Source organism: Chelonia mydas, chromosome 1 (genome assembly GCF_015237465.2).
Source record: "Chelonia mydas isolate rCheMyd1 chromosome 1, rCheMyd1.pri.v2, whole genome shotgun sequence".
Classification (NCBI taxonomy): domain Eukaryota; kingdom Metazoa; phylum Chordata; order Testudines; family Cheloniidae; genus Chelonia; species Chelonia mydas.
In genome coordinates, this window is record NC_057849.1 from 50,079,681 (window position 1) to 50,097,953 (window position 18,273).

Genomic DNA, 18,273 nt, shown 5'->3' on the forward strand with positions numbered 1-18,273 from the left:
GGAGTACTCGTACGGGTCGCGCATGCGCAGAGCTTGCCCCCTGCTCTGAGTGTACCTTAATATATGTGTGCATGACTGGTTCCTTCTCTGCCGTCCCTGGCCTGAGACAGAGCTCAGCAGACTCGTTAGAAAACTTTTTCTCCCTTGTTACTCTTACCCTTTTAGGTAGTTAGTTACCAATAGTATTAGTTATTAGTGTTACCAGTAGTGTTAGTTTCTCTCTCTCAAAAAATAAAAAATAAAATTCTCTTAGTTCCTGTCAGCGCAGCCACTTTCAACATGCTGGCTCCCCAGGCTTTAAGCACTGCTCTAATTGTAAGGATGCCATCCCTCTGTCAGATGGCCATTCAAAATGCATAAAATGTTTGGGGGAGTCCCCCATCCCCCCAGAATGTGCCCACTGCAACAAACTTAAGTCTAGGGCACGAAAGGACAGGGAGTTGAGGCTAAAGCTGCTCCTGCTGCAAAAATCCTTAGGGTCCGCTTCAGACCCAGGCACTGATTCTGGCTCCGCTCCATGGCACAGCCCCCCCACCTCTAAGAAGATGAAGAAAACTTCAAAAAACCATCACCTTCTGTCACCTGCGAAGTGAACTTTGTGGGAGAAGGCTTCTCACGGCAGGTCTACTGCCTCCCTCCCAGAGCTTCCGCAGCTGAACAGTTTTTTGACGCGCTGGGCGCAACCTGCCTGCAGCTGTGGTGGTAGCGCACTGCTCCGGTGCCGAGGCTTCAGGCTTCCAGTTGCCTGCCTCTCAGATGGCACCTTTTGGCACTGCAGTGGAAGCGGTGCCGACATATGCAGCCGTGCCTGACCCCCAGCAGGCTATCACCGCTCTCCCGTCACCGACACCCGCTGAGCTGGCCGGCAGCCAAACAACTTTAGAGAACACTCGTGTAGAGGAACTTTTCGTTGCAGCAGATTCCTCTTGAACAGCCCTCACCACACAGAGGCGCTTCAGCACTGCAATTTACACAGTCAAGTGACCTGCTTGTCACCCATTCTGCAGTTACCCTTACTGAATGCCTACTTCTTGACAAATGATCAGCCAGGGTCCGAACAGCCTTCCTCCAGTGAGGAGGAAGCTGGTCTCCAGGAGGATTTTTCACCATATGAAGAGTTTCATCCTCAGACCTCAGTTAATACAGGTCATAGAAACATCACCTTGTCCTACTCTCAGGATCCTGCCCCGTGGTGTGTAAACCCGTGGATGTACCACAGTGGCAATATTGGCCCCGTGGGCATCCTATCCTCGAGACCACACTCGCTATGCCACCTCAACCAGGCCCAACACTGGCCCGGCACCACAAGCTCATGAACCTGCCACTGGTGCCAGTCACCAGACAGCACCATCACAAGTGCAGAATCAGGCACGACCTGTCTCTAACCCAGTAGACCCAGTTGTTAGGCCTGACGAAGCCCTGCTTCCTCCTCCCCCGTCATCTTCAGATGACTTTTCAAAATTTCAAGACCTTTTCAAAAGAGGCCAGTAAATTAAGAATCAATCTGGAGGAGGTTCCTGAACAGCAGCATGAGTTAATGGACATCCTGCAGCCGCTTTCTTCTTCCAGGGTTGCATTGCTGATCAACCCAGCCCTTCTGGAACCTGCCAAAGCCGTCTGGCAGACTCCTGCTGCAAGCTTACCTACCTGCAAACAAGCGGACCACAAGTACTTAATCCCTTCCAAGGGCTCTGAATTTCTTTTCACTCATCCAGCACCTAATTCGCTGGTAGTTGGCGCAGTCAACCAAAAGAACAAGCACCTCTATCCTCGCTCCACCCCAGCCGATAAATGTTTAGATCTGCTTGGACGTAAAGTATACGCATCTTCCACCCTACAATTTTGAATTGCTTATTTTACGGCCGTTTTGGCAAAATGTGATCACAAAAATTACAACAAATTCATGGACTTTATTGAGGACATTCCAGAAGCAAAGAAACAACAATTCATTGCTTTAGTCTCTGAGGGACAAATCATACCATGTACCGCTCTTCAAGCAGCCCTTGATGCGGCCAGTACTGCAGCAAGATCCACCGCTACGTCAGTAGTCATGCACCGAGGTTCGTGGCTCTCTTCCTCTTCATTTCCTCGAGAGGGGTCCAGACTACTATTGAAGACCTTCCATTCAACAGCGACAAACTGTTTGTCTCCACAACGAACGATGTCCTTCATTCAATGAAGGATTCAAGGGCAACTCTCCGGTCCTTAGGAATACAAACCCCTCCGACCAGAAGGCGACAATATAGATACCAACCTTACCAATGTCCACACTACCCCACATATACCCAGCACTTCCAGAGATCACACGACCAACAACAGCAACAACACCAGAGACCCAGATACCAGCGTCGCCGCCCCAATTCTGCGGTAGTTCTTAACCCCCTCCAAATAACAAGCAGATTTTGAAGCCTTGGTCGAGGGTTTTGAAAACAATTTTCCCACTTCAGCGCTTATACTACCTGTCCCTACTTTTGGACACCGCCTACAACCATTCTTCCATCAATGGTACAACATTTCCACTGACAAGTGGGTTTTAGAGGTCATCACGCTTGGCTATTCCATCCCCTTCCTATCCATGCCTCCTACCCACCCACCCTCCCCGTCTCTCTTCAGGGACCCCTCTCATGAGCAACTGCTCCCGCAAGAAGTACATCATCTCCTTGGGAGCAGTGGAGCTTGTGCCCAAAAGACACAGAGGGAGGGGGGTTTTACTCCCATTATTTCTTAACAGAAAAGAAAATCGGGGGATGGCGACCGATTCTGGACCTCAGGCGGCTCAACAATTTTATCAAGAAAAAGTTCAGAATGGTTATTGTCGCCACCATAATCCCAGTGCTGTAGCAGGGCGATTGGTTTTCAGCCCTCGACCTACAGGACGCTTATTTTCATGTGACAATACATCCAGCCCACAGACACTTCCTTCATTTCACCCTCAGCTCGACATATTTTCAATATAGGATACTACTCTTCGGCCTATCCGCTGCCCTCCGTGTTTTTTCCGAGCTCCTGGCTGTAGTTACTGCCCACCTCAGAAAGCAAGGAGTCATAATATTTCCTTACCTAGATGACTGCCTCCTCAAAGCCTCAATGCTCAACGAAGTGCTTTGATTCATGCAACTCACCATCGATAGTTTCCTATCCCTTGGCCTACAAATAAACAACGACAAATCCACATTAATTCCTACCCAGCACCTGGAGTTCATCGGAGCACACCTCAATTCCCGGATGGGAATAGCATCTCTCCTGTCCTATTGCTTCAACACCATAAAGCAGCTGGCAACATAACTTCTCAACAGTCCTCAAGTCACCGCTCGAGACTGTTTACAACTACTAGGTCACATGGCCTCGTGCACTTTCGTGGTCAAAAATGCCTGACTCTACATGAGGTGCTTCCAAGCTTAGTTGGCCATGGTTTACAGACCCAATGTGCATTCCCTAAACAAACCCTTATCCATACCTTTCCAAGTCAAGGACCGTCTCCTATGGTGGACGGTTGCCTCCAAGCTCTTCCCTGGAGTCCCCTTTCTCCAGGAGGCTCCATCCATCATAATGACTTATGACACATCTCCTGGGTGGGGTGCTCACACGTTACATCACACAGCCCAGGGGCTATGGTCTCCAACGGAAACCTCCATGCACATAAACATCCTGGAACTTCGTGCTATGAGCAATGCCTGCCCTCACTTCCTCCCATTAATCCGGAACCAACATGTACGGATAATGACAGACAACGTTGCCTCCATGTTCTGTGTAAACAGGTAGGGAGGAGCTTGCTCTCATTCGCTGTGCACAGAAGCTATGAAACTCTGTAACTGGTGCCTTGCGAACAATATCCGGATATCAGCTGCCTACCTTCCTGGGGCTATGAATACCACAGCGGACGAATTAAGCAGACGCTTTCCATGGGACCATAAATGGGAGATAAACTAAACGATCATCATCAACATATTCCGCATTTGGGGCTACCCAACCATAGACCTCTTCACAACTGCGGAAAACAGGGAAGTGCCCCGAATTTTGCTCCAGAGCAGGACTGGGCAAACACTCCCTGGGAGATGCATTTATGATTCCGTGGCACCAGAACTTACTCTGTGCTTTTCCCCCAATCCCGATTCTCAACAGAGTTCTGACAAATATGCAAACAGATCGTGCCAAGGTGATCCTGATTGCTCCAGCATGGCCCAGACAACCATGGTTCCCATTCCTCACCAGGATGTCAACTCGACCACCAACCTCATTGCCTCTCATTCCAAACCTCCTATTGCAACAACACTGCCGATTTCTCCACCCCAACCTGTCCATGCTTCACCTCAAAGCTTGGTTCCGACATGGTTCTCCCAAAACGAACTAGCAAGCTCTGACGAAGTTCAGAGTGCTCCTACATAGCACAATACAGTCTACTCGCACCACCTATTTCCAAAAGTGGAAAAGATTTACACAATGATGCTCAACTAAACAACTGCTTCCTATGTCTCCACCTCTTCCTCTTATATTCAACTACATGTTAGACCTCAAACAATCTGGCCTTTCTTTTAGCTCCATCAAAGTCCACCTAGCTGCTACGACAACTTTCCACGATAAAATTGACAGTACCTCTGTGTTTGCTCATCTGATCACTAAATGTTTTCTCATAGATTCATAGATACTAAGGTCAGAAGGTACCATTATGATCATCTAGTCCGACCTCCTGCACAACGCAGGCCACAGAATCTCACCCACCCACTCCTGCGAAAAACCTCTCACCTATGTCTGAGCTATTGAAGTCCTCAAATTGTGGTTTAAAGACTTCAAGGAGCCGAGAATCCTCCAGCAAGTGACCCGTGCCCCATGCTACAGAGGAAGGCGAAAAACCTCCAGGGCCTCTTCCAATCGGCCCTGGAGGGAAAATTCCTTCCAGACCCCAAATATGGCGATCAGCTAAACCCTGAGCATATGGGCAAGATTCACCAGCCAGATACCCAGGAAAGAATTTTCTATAATAACTCAGATCCCACCCCATCTAACATCCCATCACAGGCCACTGGACCTATTTACCATGAATATTTAAAGATCAATTAATTACCAAAATTATGTTATCCCATCATACCAAAGGATTTCAATCCCTATACCCAGATGTTAGACCTCCTACTGCTCCATGGGACCTTCACTTAGTATTATCTTGCTTAACTCAACAACCATTTGAACCCGTAGCCTCTTGCTCCCTCTTACACCTTTCTATGAAAACAGCATTCTTAGTGGCAATCAGTTCTGCCAGACGGGCAGGAGAAATAGCAGCTCTCATGGCAGACCCACCATATACCCTATTTTTTAAGGACAAAGTTACCCTTCAGTTACACCCCAAATTTCTTCCAAAGGTCCATTCATCATTCCACATCAATGAACCAATACACCTGCCGACCTTCTTTCCTAAACCACATGCAAACTCACTTGAATCCACAATGCATACCCTAGATGTATGCAGGGCTTTGTCCTTCTATTTGCATAGAACCAAGCCGTTTAGGAATTCTTCTAGATTCTTTGTCTCTGTCGCAGAGTGATCCAGGGGGACACCTATTTTGACCCAGAGACTTTCAAAATGGTTTATGCTTGGATTCTTTTGGAACGTTACAATTTGGGCCAGCTGCTGAAGGAGCACTTATATTCTGTGCCCTAATGAGCCTTTTTTGTCACCTAAGTTCTGCCTGAAGTTGATACTGTCCCCCCCTCAATGCATCTATGATTTATAGCAGGGGTTCTCAAACTTCATTGCACTGTGACCCCCTTCTGACAATAAAAATTACTACATGACCCCAGGAGGTGGGACCGAAGCCTGAGCAAGCCCAAGCCCCGTGCCTGTAGTCTGAGTCCCAATGTGCAGGGCTGAAACCCTCAGGCTTCGGCCTTGGGTGGTGGGGCTCGGGCTTCAGGCCTGGGCTCCAGCAAGTCTAAGGTAGCCCTGGCGACCCCATTAAAATGGAGTTGTGACCCACTTTGGGGTCCTGATCCACAATTTGAGAACAATTTGATCTATAGAACAGAGATTAGTGGGCATATAAACTGTCAGAACAGTTCCCTATCTACTGTGCAACTACATCATGTGAAGCAGGAGCAGCATAGCAGATAGAGCACCCAGAGGAAGTCAGAAAGCTTCTTCACTGCTTCTCTGCCCTTACAATTGAGACCCAAGACTGTGTGGTTTTGAATCACATAAGTCTCTTAATGCACTCTTGTAAACTGTACTCTTTGGTATGAAGAGTATATACAATCTATACTGATGGTAGTGTGGAGTACCAAAGTTTGAAATGGCTGTACGTTTCTCAGTTTCAATATCGGGATGGCAGCTCGCCAATGTATGTTGCTTGCTGTGCCACACCTTGAAACAGGGCCTTGATTTGTGTGACAGTGGGCCATAAGGCTTGAGAGGCCTTGGCAGGGTAGAAAATGACAAGAACTTGAATCTAGAATAGTGGTTTTTCAGCCAGTGACTGGCTCCAAGTCATCCAGTGACCCTCAGCAAAACCTAGCTAATGGGTTTGTAGTGGCATCTCTCCCCTCCAGTGAAAATCCATTCATTGGTAATCAACCTCTTGTCTTTGTTCAAAAGTGACATTCCTGCACCCCCACTCCCAATGCAAGTCTGTTGGTCTGTTAACCAATTTCCTGCTGCCGTTCCACCACCACAATAGGGGGATGGACCTGGCAGAAACTTCACAGGATGATACCTCTCTTTGTCCACCTTTGCCTCTAGCCAATCATTGTTTTTGGGTGCAGGTCATATGCCATCTCACACTAAAATAGAAAAGATCTGGCAGGTTGTTTATTCATTCTCCCTATGAGTGTTGCATTCTCTCTCTTATATATTGTACTTTTATTAGAATTTTGCCCTGTCTAGGTTTAAGTATGCCAAATGTTTGGACTCCCAATGCTTCCTTTGGGAAATTATTCTACAGAGTAATAGATCTCTCTATTGTCATTCAGCCTAAAATTTTCTTTTCCTTAACTTTAATCCAAGGCTCCTGGTTATACCCTCTCTTATGATGATTCCTCTTCCTCCTTAGTGTTTCTATCCCTTAAATATTTGTAGATGGTTATCACATCTCTCCTTTTTTAACCTCTCAAACAGAGGGGCCCATTTCTTAAGCCAGATCTTCCCCATGATTCCACCCCACTAACCAGTCCTGTTCCCATACCTGCCTTGCAGCCATTCGAGATTTCCATGAAGACTGAGCCCTGGTCTACACTAAGACTTTAGGTCGAATTTAGCAGTGTTAAATCGATGTAAACCTGCACCCGTCCACATGATGAAGCCCTTTTTTTCGACTTAAAGGGCTCTTTAAAAATTGATTGCCTTACTCCACCCCTGACAAGTGGATTAGCGCTTAAATCGGCCTTGCCTGGTCGATTGGGTTGGGGTTCTGTGGACACAATTTGACGGTATTGGCCTCCGGGAGCTATCCCAGAGTGCTCCATTGTGACCGCTCTGGACAGCACTCTCAACTAGATGCACTGGCCAGGTAGACAGGAAAAGAACTGCGAACTTTTGAATCTCATTTCCTGTTTGGCCAGCATGGCAAGCTGCAGGTGACCATGCAGCACTCATCAGCAGAGGTGACCATGATGGAGTCCCAGAATGGCAAAAGAGCTCAAGCATGGACCGAACGGGAGGTACGGGATCTGATCGCTGTATGGGGAGAGGAATCCATGCTATCAGAACTCCGTTCCAGTTTTCGAAATGCCAAAACCTTTGTCAAAATCTTCCAGGGCATGAAGGACAGAGGCCATAACAGGGATCTGAAGCAGTGCCACATGAAACTTAAGGCAAGCCTACCAGAAAACCAGAGAGGTGAACGGCCGCTCCGGGTCAGAGCCCCAAACATGCCGCTTCTATGATGAGCTGCATGCAATTTTAGGGGTTTCAGCCACCACTACCCCAGCCGTGTTGTTTGACTCCTTCAATGGAGATGGAGGCAACACGGAAGCAGGTTTTGGGGACGATGATGATGATGATGATGATGAGGTTGTAGATAGCTCACAGCAAGCGGAGAAACCGGTTTTCCCGACAGCCAGGAACTGTTTCTCACCCTGGACCTGGAGCCAGTACCCCCCCAAACCCACCCAAGGCTGCCTCCCGGACCCACCAGGCGGAGAAGGGACCTCTGGTGAGTGTACCTTTTAAAATACTATACATGGTTTAAAAGCAAGCAAGTGAAAGGATTAATTTGCCCTGGCATTCACGGCTCTCCTGGATGTACTCCCAAAGCCTTTGCAAAAGGTTTCTGGGGAGGGCAGCCTTATTGCGTACTCCATGGTAGGACACTTTACCACTCCAGGCCAGTAACACGTACTCGGGAATCATTGTAGAACAAAGCATTGCAGTGTATGTTTGCTGGCGTTCAAACAACATCCGTTCTTTATCTCTGAGTTATCCTCAGGAGAGTGAGATATCATTCATGGTCACCTGGTTGTAATAGGGTGCTTTTCTTCAGGGGACACTCAGAGGTGCCCGTTCCTGCTGGGCTGTTTGCCTGTAGCTGAACAGAAATGTTCCCCGCTGTTAGCCATGGGGAGGGGGGAGGGTTGAGAGGGTAGTCACACAGTGGGGGGAGGCAAAATGCGACCTTGGAAAGAAAGCACATGTGCTATGTATGTAATGTTAACAGCAAGGTTTACCCTGAAAGTGTGTAGCCATTGTTTTATAAAATGTGTTTTAAATACCACTGTCCCTTTTTTTTTCTCCACCAGCTGCATGTGTTTCAGTGATCACAGGATCTTCTCCTTCCCAGAGGCTAGTGAAGATTAGAAAGAAAAAAAAACGCACTCGTGATGAAATGTTCTCTGAGCTTATGCTGTCCTCCCACACTGACAGAGCACAGACGAATGCGTGGAGGCAAATAATGTCAGAGTGCAGGAAAGTACAAAATGACCGGGAGGAGAGGTGGCGGGCTGAAGAGAGTAAGTGGCGGGCTGAAGAGAGGGCTGAAGCTCAAAAGTGGCAGCAGCGTGATGAGAGGAGGCAGGATTCAATGCTGAGGCTGCTGGAGGATCAAACCAATATGCTCCAGTGTATGGTTGAGCTGCAGCAAAGGCAGCTGGTGCACAGACTGCCGCTACATCCCCTGTGTAACCAACCACCCTCCTCCCCAAGTTCCATAGCCTCCTCACCCAGACTCCCAAGAACGCGGTGGGGGTCCTCCGACCAACCAGCTACTCCACCACAGAGGATTGCCCAAAAACAGAAGGCTGGCATTCAATAAATTTTAAAGTTGTAAACTTTTAAAGTGCTGTGTGGCATTTTCCTTCCCTCCTCCACCACCCCCCTAGGCTACCTAGGTAGTCATCCCCCTATTTGTGTGATGAATGAATAAAGAATGCATGAATGTGAAGCAACAATGACTTTATTGCCTCTGCAAGCGGTGATCGAAGGGCGGAGGGGAGGGTGGTTAGCTTACAGGGAAGTAGAGTGAACCAAGGGGCGGGGGTTTTCATCAAGGAGAAACAAAGAGAACTTTCACACCGTAGCCTGTCCAGTCATGAAACTGGTTCTCAAAGCTTCTCTGATGCGTACCGCGCTCTCCTGTGCTCTTCTAACCGCCCTGGTGTCTGGCTGCGCGTAACCAGCAGCCAGGCGATTTGCCTCAACCTCCCACCCCGCCATAAACGTCTCCCCCTTACTCTCACAGATATTGTGGAGCGCACAGCAAGCAGTAATAACAGTGGGAATATTGGTTTCGCTGAGGTCTAAGCGAGTCGGTAAGCTGCGCCAGCACGCCTTTAAACGTCCAAATGCACATTCTACCACCATTCCTCCCTTGCTCAGCCTGTAGTTGAACAGCTCCTGACTACTGTCCAGGCTGCCTGTGTACGGCTTCATGAGCCATGGCATTAAGGGGTAGGCTGGGTCCCCAAGGATAACTATAGGCATTTCAACATCCCCAACAGTTATTTTCTAGTCTGGGAATAAAGTCCCTTCTTGCAGCTTTTGAAACAGACCAGAGTTCCTGAAGATGCGAGCGTCATGTACCTTTCCCGGCCATCCCACGTTGATGTTGGTGAAACGTCCCTTGTGATCCACCAGAGCTTGCAGCACTATTGAAAAGTACCCCTTGCAGGTTTATGTACTCGGCGGCTTGGTGCTCCGGTGCCAAGATAGGGATATGGGTTCCGTCTATAGCCCCACCACAGTTAGGGAATCCCATTGCAGCAAAGCCATCCACTATAACCTGCACATTTCCCAGGGTCACTACCCTTGATATCAGTAGATCTTTGATTGCATTGGCTACTTGCATCACAGCAGCCCCCACAGTAGATTTGCCCACTCCAAATTGATTCCCAACTGACCAGTAGCTGTCTGGCGTTGCAAGCTTCCACAGGGCTATCGCCACTTGCTTCTCAACTGTGAGGGCTGCTCTCATCTTGGTATTCATGTGCTTCAGGGCAGGGGAAGGCAAGTCACGAAGTTCCATGAAAGTGCCCTTACGCATGCGCAAGCCACTGGGAATCGTCCCAGACCTACAACACTATGCGGTCCCACCAGTCTGTGCTTGTTTCTCGAGCCCAGAATCAGTGTTCCACCGCATGAACCTGCCCCATTAGCACCATGATGCATGCATTGGCAGGGCCCATGCTTTCAGAGAAATCTGTGTCCATGTCCTGATCACTCACATGACCGTGCTGACGTCGCTTCCTCGCCCGGTATCGCTCTGCCAGGTTCTGGTGCTGCATATACTGCTGGATAATGCGTGTGGTGTTTAATGTGCTCCTAATTGCCAAAGTGAGCTGAGCAGCCTCCATGCTTGCCTTGGTATGGCGTCCGCACAGAAAAAAGGCACGGAACGATTGTCTGCCGTCCCTCTGACGGAGGGAGGGGCGACTGATGACATGGCTTACAGGGTTGGCTTACAGGGAATTAAAATCAAAAAAGGGGGGTGGCTTTACATCAAGGAATATTTCAAGCAGGACTTCACGGTGGGGTTCCAATAAGAAATGGTGCACCTAAGTAATTGTTCTTATTGGAACAGGCTAGATTTACCTTGCTGCACCTTCTCTGTGAGTGACTGCAGTGTGACCTAGAGGAATGAGGTCCCCTAGACGGGGAGGGGGAGGGGGGAGCAAATGAGTACTAAACAAATCTGGTCTATTTCTTGTTTTGAGCCACTCCATCTCTTTTCTGCATCTTTGGCTGGCAGCAGACGGTGCAGAAGGACTGCAAGCCATCCACATCTCATGGCTGCTCGGCAGAAGATGGTACAATAGGACTGCTAGCAATCCGTATCGCCTGCCTGCTCACCATAAGATGGGTCAATAGGACTGACTGCAGGACTAAAGAGAATGACCTGGTCAAGTCACTTCTAATGTAGTCCCTGCACCCATGTCTGCCCAGGCGCTCCTGGCCTACGTGGTCAGGAGCACCTCGGACATGACGATGACGGCTACCAGTCCTATTGTACCGTCTGCTGCCACAAGGCAATGGGTTGCTGCTGCTGTGTAGCAATGCAGTACCACGTCTGCCAGCACCCAGGAGACATACGGTGACGGTTACCTGAGCGGGCTGCATGCTTGCAGTGGTATGGCGTCTGCACAGGTAACTCCAAGAAAAAAGGCGCGAAACGGTTGTCTGCTGCTGCTTTCACGGAGGGAGGGAACAGGGGCCTGACGATATGTACCCAGAACCACCCGTGACAATGTTTTAGTCCCATCAGGCATTGGGATCTCAACCCAGAATTCCAATGAGCAGCGGAGACTGCAGGAAGTGTGGGATAGCTACCCACAGTGCAACACTCCGGAAGTCGACGCTTGCCTCGGTACTGTGGAAGCACTCCGCCGAGTTAATGCACTTAATGCACTTAGAGCATTTTCTGCGGGGGGGGACACACTCGAAATATAGAAACGATTTCTAAAAAACGACTTCTATAAATTCAACCTAATTTCGTAGTGTAGACATACCCTCAGCTGCTGGATCTGGAGCCTGAACTGCGCTTTGTTCAGAGTTACGAGCATTTCAGTGTTACAGACAACCTCCATTCCCTAGGTGTCCATAACTCTGAGGTTCTACTGTATATGCAGTGTGGCTTAATTAGTTTAGCTCTCGGAACCCTTACTATTGCTTTTCTTGAGGTTTAAGATAACTGTGTAATACTATTTGTATTAAATATAACTCTTTATGCTAAAGTTCTTGTTTCTTTGAAAGAAAAAATGTCCATGCTCAATAATAACATTTAAATTGTCCCTACTGGAGTTTGTTTACATACATACTTTTCTTAGACAGAGAAGGCAAGCAATGCTGCTGTTGTATGACTGGGAGATGTTTTTCTGCAAATTGTGGTGTTTCTTTGTGAACCCATAGGCTTATTGTGATGGCTGTATCTTCACAACAGAAAAAGTTAGAACATATATTTTAAATGAAAGCTTTGTTTTGAAGCTATAATAGAATGCAACAAAATTTTCTGGGACACTAGAGGAATTGCAGGATTTACTGGTTTTGATTTTTTTATTATTATGCGTTTGTAATTTTATCCTGTTCCTGATTTTAAGGTAGCATGGTCAAAACATTTTGCACTCTGTTTCAGACATTTTCAATTTCCCTCAGGCAGATTGTTCTATCAGTATCCTCCATCCCTGCAGAATTCAGCTCAGGTAGAGTAGGAGTCTCTGACTAGGTCTACAAAGCTATGTTGAAACAATAATTGGTGTGAAGTCACAGAGGGGCAAGATTCTAATTAGTCTGCTAAATGTTAACAGATATCCACTGATGCGTGCTTAGTTTTCACTTGCCCATAACTTATTTAAAATCTTTCTCTCTCTTGCAAGCAAATAGGTTGCACTAATCCTCATTGAGGACTGATTTTTGCTATCAAGAGGGAAAAAACCCCAACAAAATCAGCATGCGGTTAGAATTTTGTTTGGAGTGTTTTTTCTTTCCTTGTCAAAATGAATTTCCACTGAACACATTTTACTTAAACTTTTTGTTAATTAAAAAAACAAAACAAAAAAAAAAAACCAAGCACCTTTGAGCAGAGCAAGAGAGAGGAAGGAAAACTTGCTTGCAATTTTTTTTATAAATTCACGTGATTTTAATACATACTGTTGCACAGTCTTTTCCATAGCAGGAGTTATCACCATTCACTCTAGAATCCACAATGGCTGCTCTGTAGTACTTGATCTGTTTAATTTATTGTATGTCCACATTTACTTCTCCAGTGGAATATGAACGCTTCCAACAGATGTAGGAGGACAAACAGTTAAATGTGGCCCATAAATAGGATTACTAAAATTCCATCAATTTTAGGATTATATATCAAACACTTAAATTGGCAAGTGTAAGCAGGGCATTCAGCATGTAATTGATTTTAAACTTAATATTTCTTCATTTCCAAATAATCCTTTTTCATTCAAAAGAATTCAGTTGTGACATACAAACTATATGTTCAAGAATCAGGACACCTACCACTTAAATGCAGCCACTTATGAGAGGGGAAAGAATTTAACAGTGCATAGCAACATTACAGTTTAAAACAGAAAGTGAATGATAATTTTATATTAAAAAGGAAGAAAGACTTTCTAGTTTAAACAGTAGGGGGGAATGAAGCTATGCAGAAGGTTATTACCCAAGTTGAAAATTGGCCAGGATGTGTAGCATTTATTACCCCCTCTCTTATATACAGTGTGATTGGGTGTTTAATGGTCACAATTGATCAGGCTTGCACATTTATATTTTATTGAAAAGACTGCACCACTTAGCTCATTAAGATAAATGTGAAATTATCCAAACTTGTCTATGCAGCCTGAAGGGAGCAAACTTGTTTCATGTTTAATTATTTATTTATTTTTAACTTCAAGAAGAAAAAAGCCTAAAGAACAATCTGGGAACTGCTGCCTATGAAATTTTGACTGAATCCATGAGTGCTAGCTTATGGCACATGAGAAGCCCAGGACTGAATTTTTTCATACCTAGAAGCATAAAGAAAAAAACTTAGACAAGACTTTAAGATATAGGTAAATTAGACACTTGTTAGGCACATTCAAATTAGACAACTTTTGCAAGTCCTCCTTGAAACACATTCAGAAACTTATGACAAATTAAAATGATCTTATTTGTTTTTGTATGACCAGAAATTGAATGTTAACACATCTTGCAAGCACTTACTAATCATCGTTAACTACAGTTTGTAGTTACGTGGTCATGGAGGTAGAAGTGAGACTTTTAATGAAGAGTAACCCTTCCAGTCAGTTAAGCATTGTTTTATAGTTTGAGGGAAAATTCTATCTAAATTTACTGTTTGGGAAGGGATGTTTTAACTACAACAAAGGAACTAGGGATGTGGGGAGACAGGTCACGCTTCGCCCATGAAGCTTCCGCCCTCCTTCCCCATTGTCTTAGAGAAAGTAGTGCTTAATAAAAGGCACTTGTTGAGTTCAAACAGATAAAAAGGGGGAGCCTGCATGGGAAACAATTTTTCCTCAGTGTATTTTTTTAATGTGGTCAATATCAACTAGCTTCTGGAATTTTAAAATTAACTATTAATGTCCTCAAAAATACTATACTCAAATATTTACTTCATAATATGTGTACTATTTTGTATTTTGTCTTCACGGTCTGGCACTTGGATGCCTTATAAGCATCCTATAAATGGATTAAATTAATAATACTGTTTCTGCATTGTAGACATTTACTGTAGTTATTGATCTGTGGCCAAGTCTGAAAAATACCCTAATATAAATGATCGTAAAGAAATTTGGCAGAGGCTTAGAGATGCAATTAGACCAAACACATTGGAATTACTTATCTAGGATATTAAAAGATTGTCTTTAGAGTTGAGACACTGACTCATTCAGCAGAAAATCATCCACTGGGTATTATGTAAATCTAAAGGTTAGCAGCTGGTGTGATGATCCACTGAAAACCATGAAATTAGGTCAACCTAGAAAAGCCCATATTGCATAGGTACATAATGTAATTGTTCCAAAGTATGCCCAGTAATACAATTTTCTTTATTAGCTTTATACTAATATTTTCAGCTTTATCATTCTAGGCCACCTTTTAAGGCTGGATCTGAAAAAAAAAAACCCCCAAAAACCTGAACATGTTTCTCCATATTGATCAAGTATCAGAAAATAGTTTTTCAAGACTTTTACTAGAAAGGAAGTAAACTTTGAGTTGGCTGGAATTAGAAAAAAATCCTGCATTTCTACATCAGCAGAGAGAATCTTGGATGGGCATATCATCCAGAATGGGAAAGAAGGGAACATTTAAGGAACCTTACAGTTTAGGGCTTGTCTTCATTACAGTGCTAGCCTGAGGTATAACACAAGTGTTGCTTCTAACCTGATTCCTGTCCACACACCAAAACGTCTGGTTAAGGTGGTGCTTTAACCTGGAGCTAGCTGGCCTGTCAGAAGGTGTTGGTTGAAGTTCAAGCCCTATTGATGCTGCTCAGGCTAGTTACGTAGTGGGGGATACAACTACATTGTGCTGCTAATCTGATAGTGTGCAGCTCGAGTGTTTTGCAGTGTGGCCATTCTCACTTGAACTAAGCTAATTCAAGAGGAGTTAGCTCAAGTGTAGATAACTCGAGTTAACTCTTCAATGAAGATATGCTGTTAGATACAAGAGATCCTCAAATATATGAACACCAGAGTTCCGGACTTACCAGTCAACTGGACACTCTCTGAACCGGAAGTAATTGGGCAGCAGCAGAGATGCACGCATGCATGCACCCACATGCACACAAATACTTTACTGCCTTGGAAATGTAGTCCTTTTCTTTATACCAATAATAGGTATTCTGCCCTTGACAAGTTTTTATTCATTCTGAAGCCTTTTGCTAACCAGGCTAAACCTCATGGGATACATATCTTATTTTTAGGGCCGTACCAAATTCACGGTCATGAAAAACATGTCTCAGACTGTAAAATCAGATCTCCCCTGTGAAATCTAGCTATTGGAGGGGTGGGGAAGGGGCATGTCTGAGCCAGGAGCTCCTACGGTTCACCGGGCTCCAGCTGCTATCCACCAGGCTGGGGAGGGAAGGGACTTCCCCTTCTCCTCTACGGCTGCTCTTGGGGGGAAGATCAGACCCACCTTCAGGTACCTCCCCCAGCTGCAGGAAGCTCTGTGACTGCTACCAGCTCTGAAAGCTCTCAGTGGCATGGGGGAGATCAGACCCACCTTCATCCCTGGGAATCTCCCCCAGTTTCAGGAAGCTCTGCAACTCTGAAGGCAGCACAGAAGTGAGGGTGGTAATCCTGCAACCGCCCTACATTAGCTTTGTGACCCTCCTGATCCCCTTTTGGGTTGGCACTCCCACAGTTAAAACACTGACATTTCAGATGTAAACATCTGAAAACATAAAATTGACCAATTTTAAAACACTCTGGCCATGAAATTGATTAAAATGGATTACAAATTTGGTAGGCCCCACTTATTTTCATAAAAAGAAAAGGAGTACTTGTGGCACCTTGGAGACTAACAAATTTATTTGAGCATAAGCTTTGGTGAGCTACAGTGAGCTGTAGCTCACCAAAGCTTATGCTCAAATAAATTTGTTAGTCTCCAAGGTGCCACAAGTACTCCTTTTCTTTTTGCAAATACAGACTAACACAGCTGTTACTCTGAAACTTATTTTCATGTGGAAAGGGACACAGTGCTTAAACGTTCCTGTAGCATACCATTTTACTCATAAAAGTAAAGGAGGAGGATTATCACTGAACAAGAGCTATCAGAGAAGACAAGTTATCTTGATAGTTAACACCCGTAAGCTCAATCAATGGCACTTGATAGAAATACGAAATATTGTTCTAAGTAAGATGGGATCACTTAATACAGTAGTGGAACATTTGTCCCTGAAACACCAGAATCTTGGCACTAATACCGTGTATAAAGTTAGCTGATGAAGGGTACAAAACCGCTCCCTTCCCAGCTAGTGCTGAACCATTTGTAGGTGAAGTTAAAGTCAACATTTGCAAAATCAGCAGTAATTTTACAAAAAACAACTACTACTACTTCAGTATGGATTGACCTTTGGTATCAGAACTGCTTGATCTCTCTTCTAGTCAACCCTCATTTAGTGAATACATTTTTAATCCAGGTCAATCTGGAAAAGACGTGCAATACTTCCCAAAACATGGAGTGTTACTTTCAAGTCAGGCCAACTCTAACCAATTGACTGTTATCTGTGTCTGCATTGTTAAAACAAATAAGCAAACAAAAAGTTTACTAGGAGATGACTTACAAACTGAAGAGCTGAAGTTTAAATTCTATTCCAGATGTCTGGTTTTATTTTTATTCTGAAGGACCAATTTAGAGGATTTTTAAATGTGTATACTAAAACTTGTTTACCATGGACTCTCAGGTATGAGTTGCTGAGTAACCTGTTTCAGAGACTTCTGTAGTTGCTACTCCTTTAGGTTGACAGATATCAAAAAATAATTGTCAATGGATAATTATCATTGAATGGTGGGCTGTTTCCAGTAATATTCCACAGAGATTGGTTCTAGTCCCAGTGCTATTCAATATTTTCTTCAGTGATCTGGAAGATAAAATCACTGCTGATAAAAATTAGTGGATGACTACACACATATTGGCCACGTGATTAGTAATTCTGAGAACTAGGTAGTCACACAGAGTAATCAGGATGTCCGGCCAGGTGGGGCCAATTCAAACAATATGTTTTAATACAGTATTCAACATGATATGCTTTATTATTAAATGGTCTTTAGACATGCAGATCTTATAAAATAAAAGGATATTATAGCTAAGCTTAACACTTAATTTTCTTTATCGGAACCTCCTTGTTCATGTTTTGTGTGCAGAACAAAAGTTAAATTGTACTTTCAAAAAACACATTTCTTCTACAGTGATTATATGTACAATTTTTGGACTTGATTCTGCAAAGATATCCAAGTGGGCAGGCACTTAAGCCCATGTGGAGTCTTACTGATTTAAAATGACTCTTTGGAGATGCAAGGATTCCTACTCCTACATTACTTTACAGGATTGGAGTCAAACGTGATATGTTGATTGTTAGCATTTAATAATAACGCTGTATAACATTAATATATTTTCAAATTATTTTTAGTGGTACATGATCAGCATTGTGCACATCTACAATCGTTGGAGAAACAGTGAAATTCGGTGTTACGTTAATGGTCAACTGGTATCCTATGGTGATATGGCTTGGCATGTTAACACGAACGATGTAAGAGATTTTTCTTTCCTTCTTTTTAGTGACTGTTTTCTATCCTCTTAAGTGCATGCATAGAACCATAATTCATTTGTACATTCCTATTTGGTTAAAA

General features: G+C 44.7%; 1 protein-coding gene across 7 annotated transcripts in view; it reads left to right on the forward strand.

The window, feature by feature from the left end:
* NBEA (neurobeachin) overlaps positions 1-18,273 on the forward strand; it is an 837,833-nt gene that overhangs the window by 196,852 nt on the left and 622,708 nt on the right. For all 7 annotated transcript variants that reach the window (XM_027833036.3, XM_043531828.1, XM_043531837.1 and 4 more), the window contains one exon: positions 18,054-18,173. In XM_027833036.3, the coding sequence (XP_027688837.2) occupies positions 18,054-18,173 (120 nt within the window). The remainder of the gene's footprint in view (positions 1-18,053; positions 18,174-18,273) is intronic.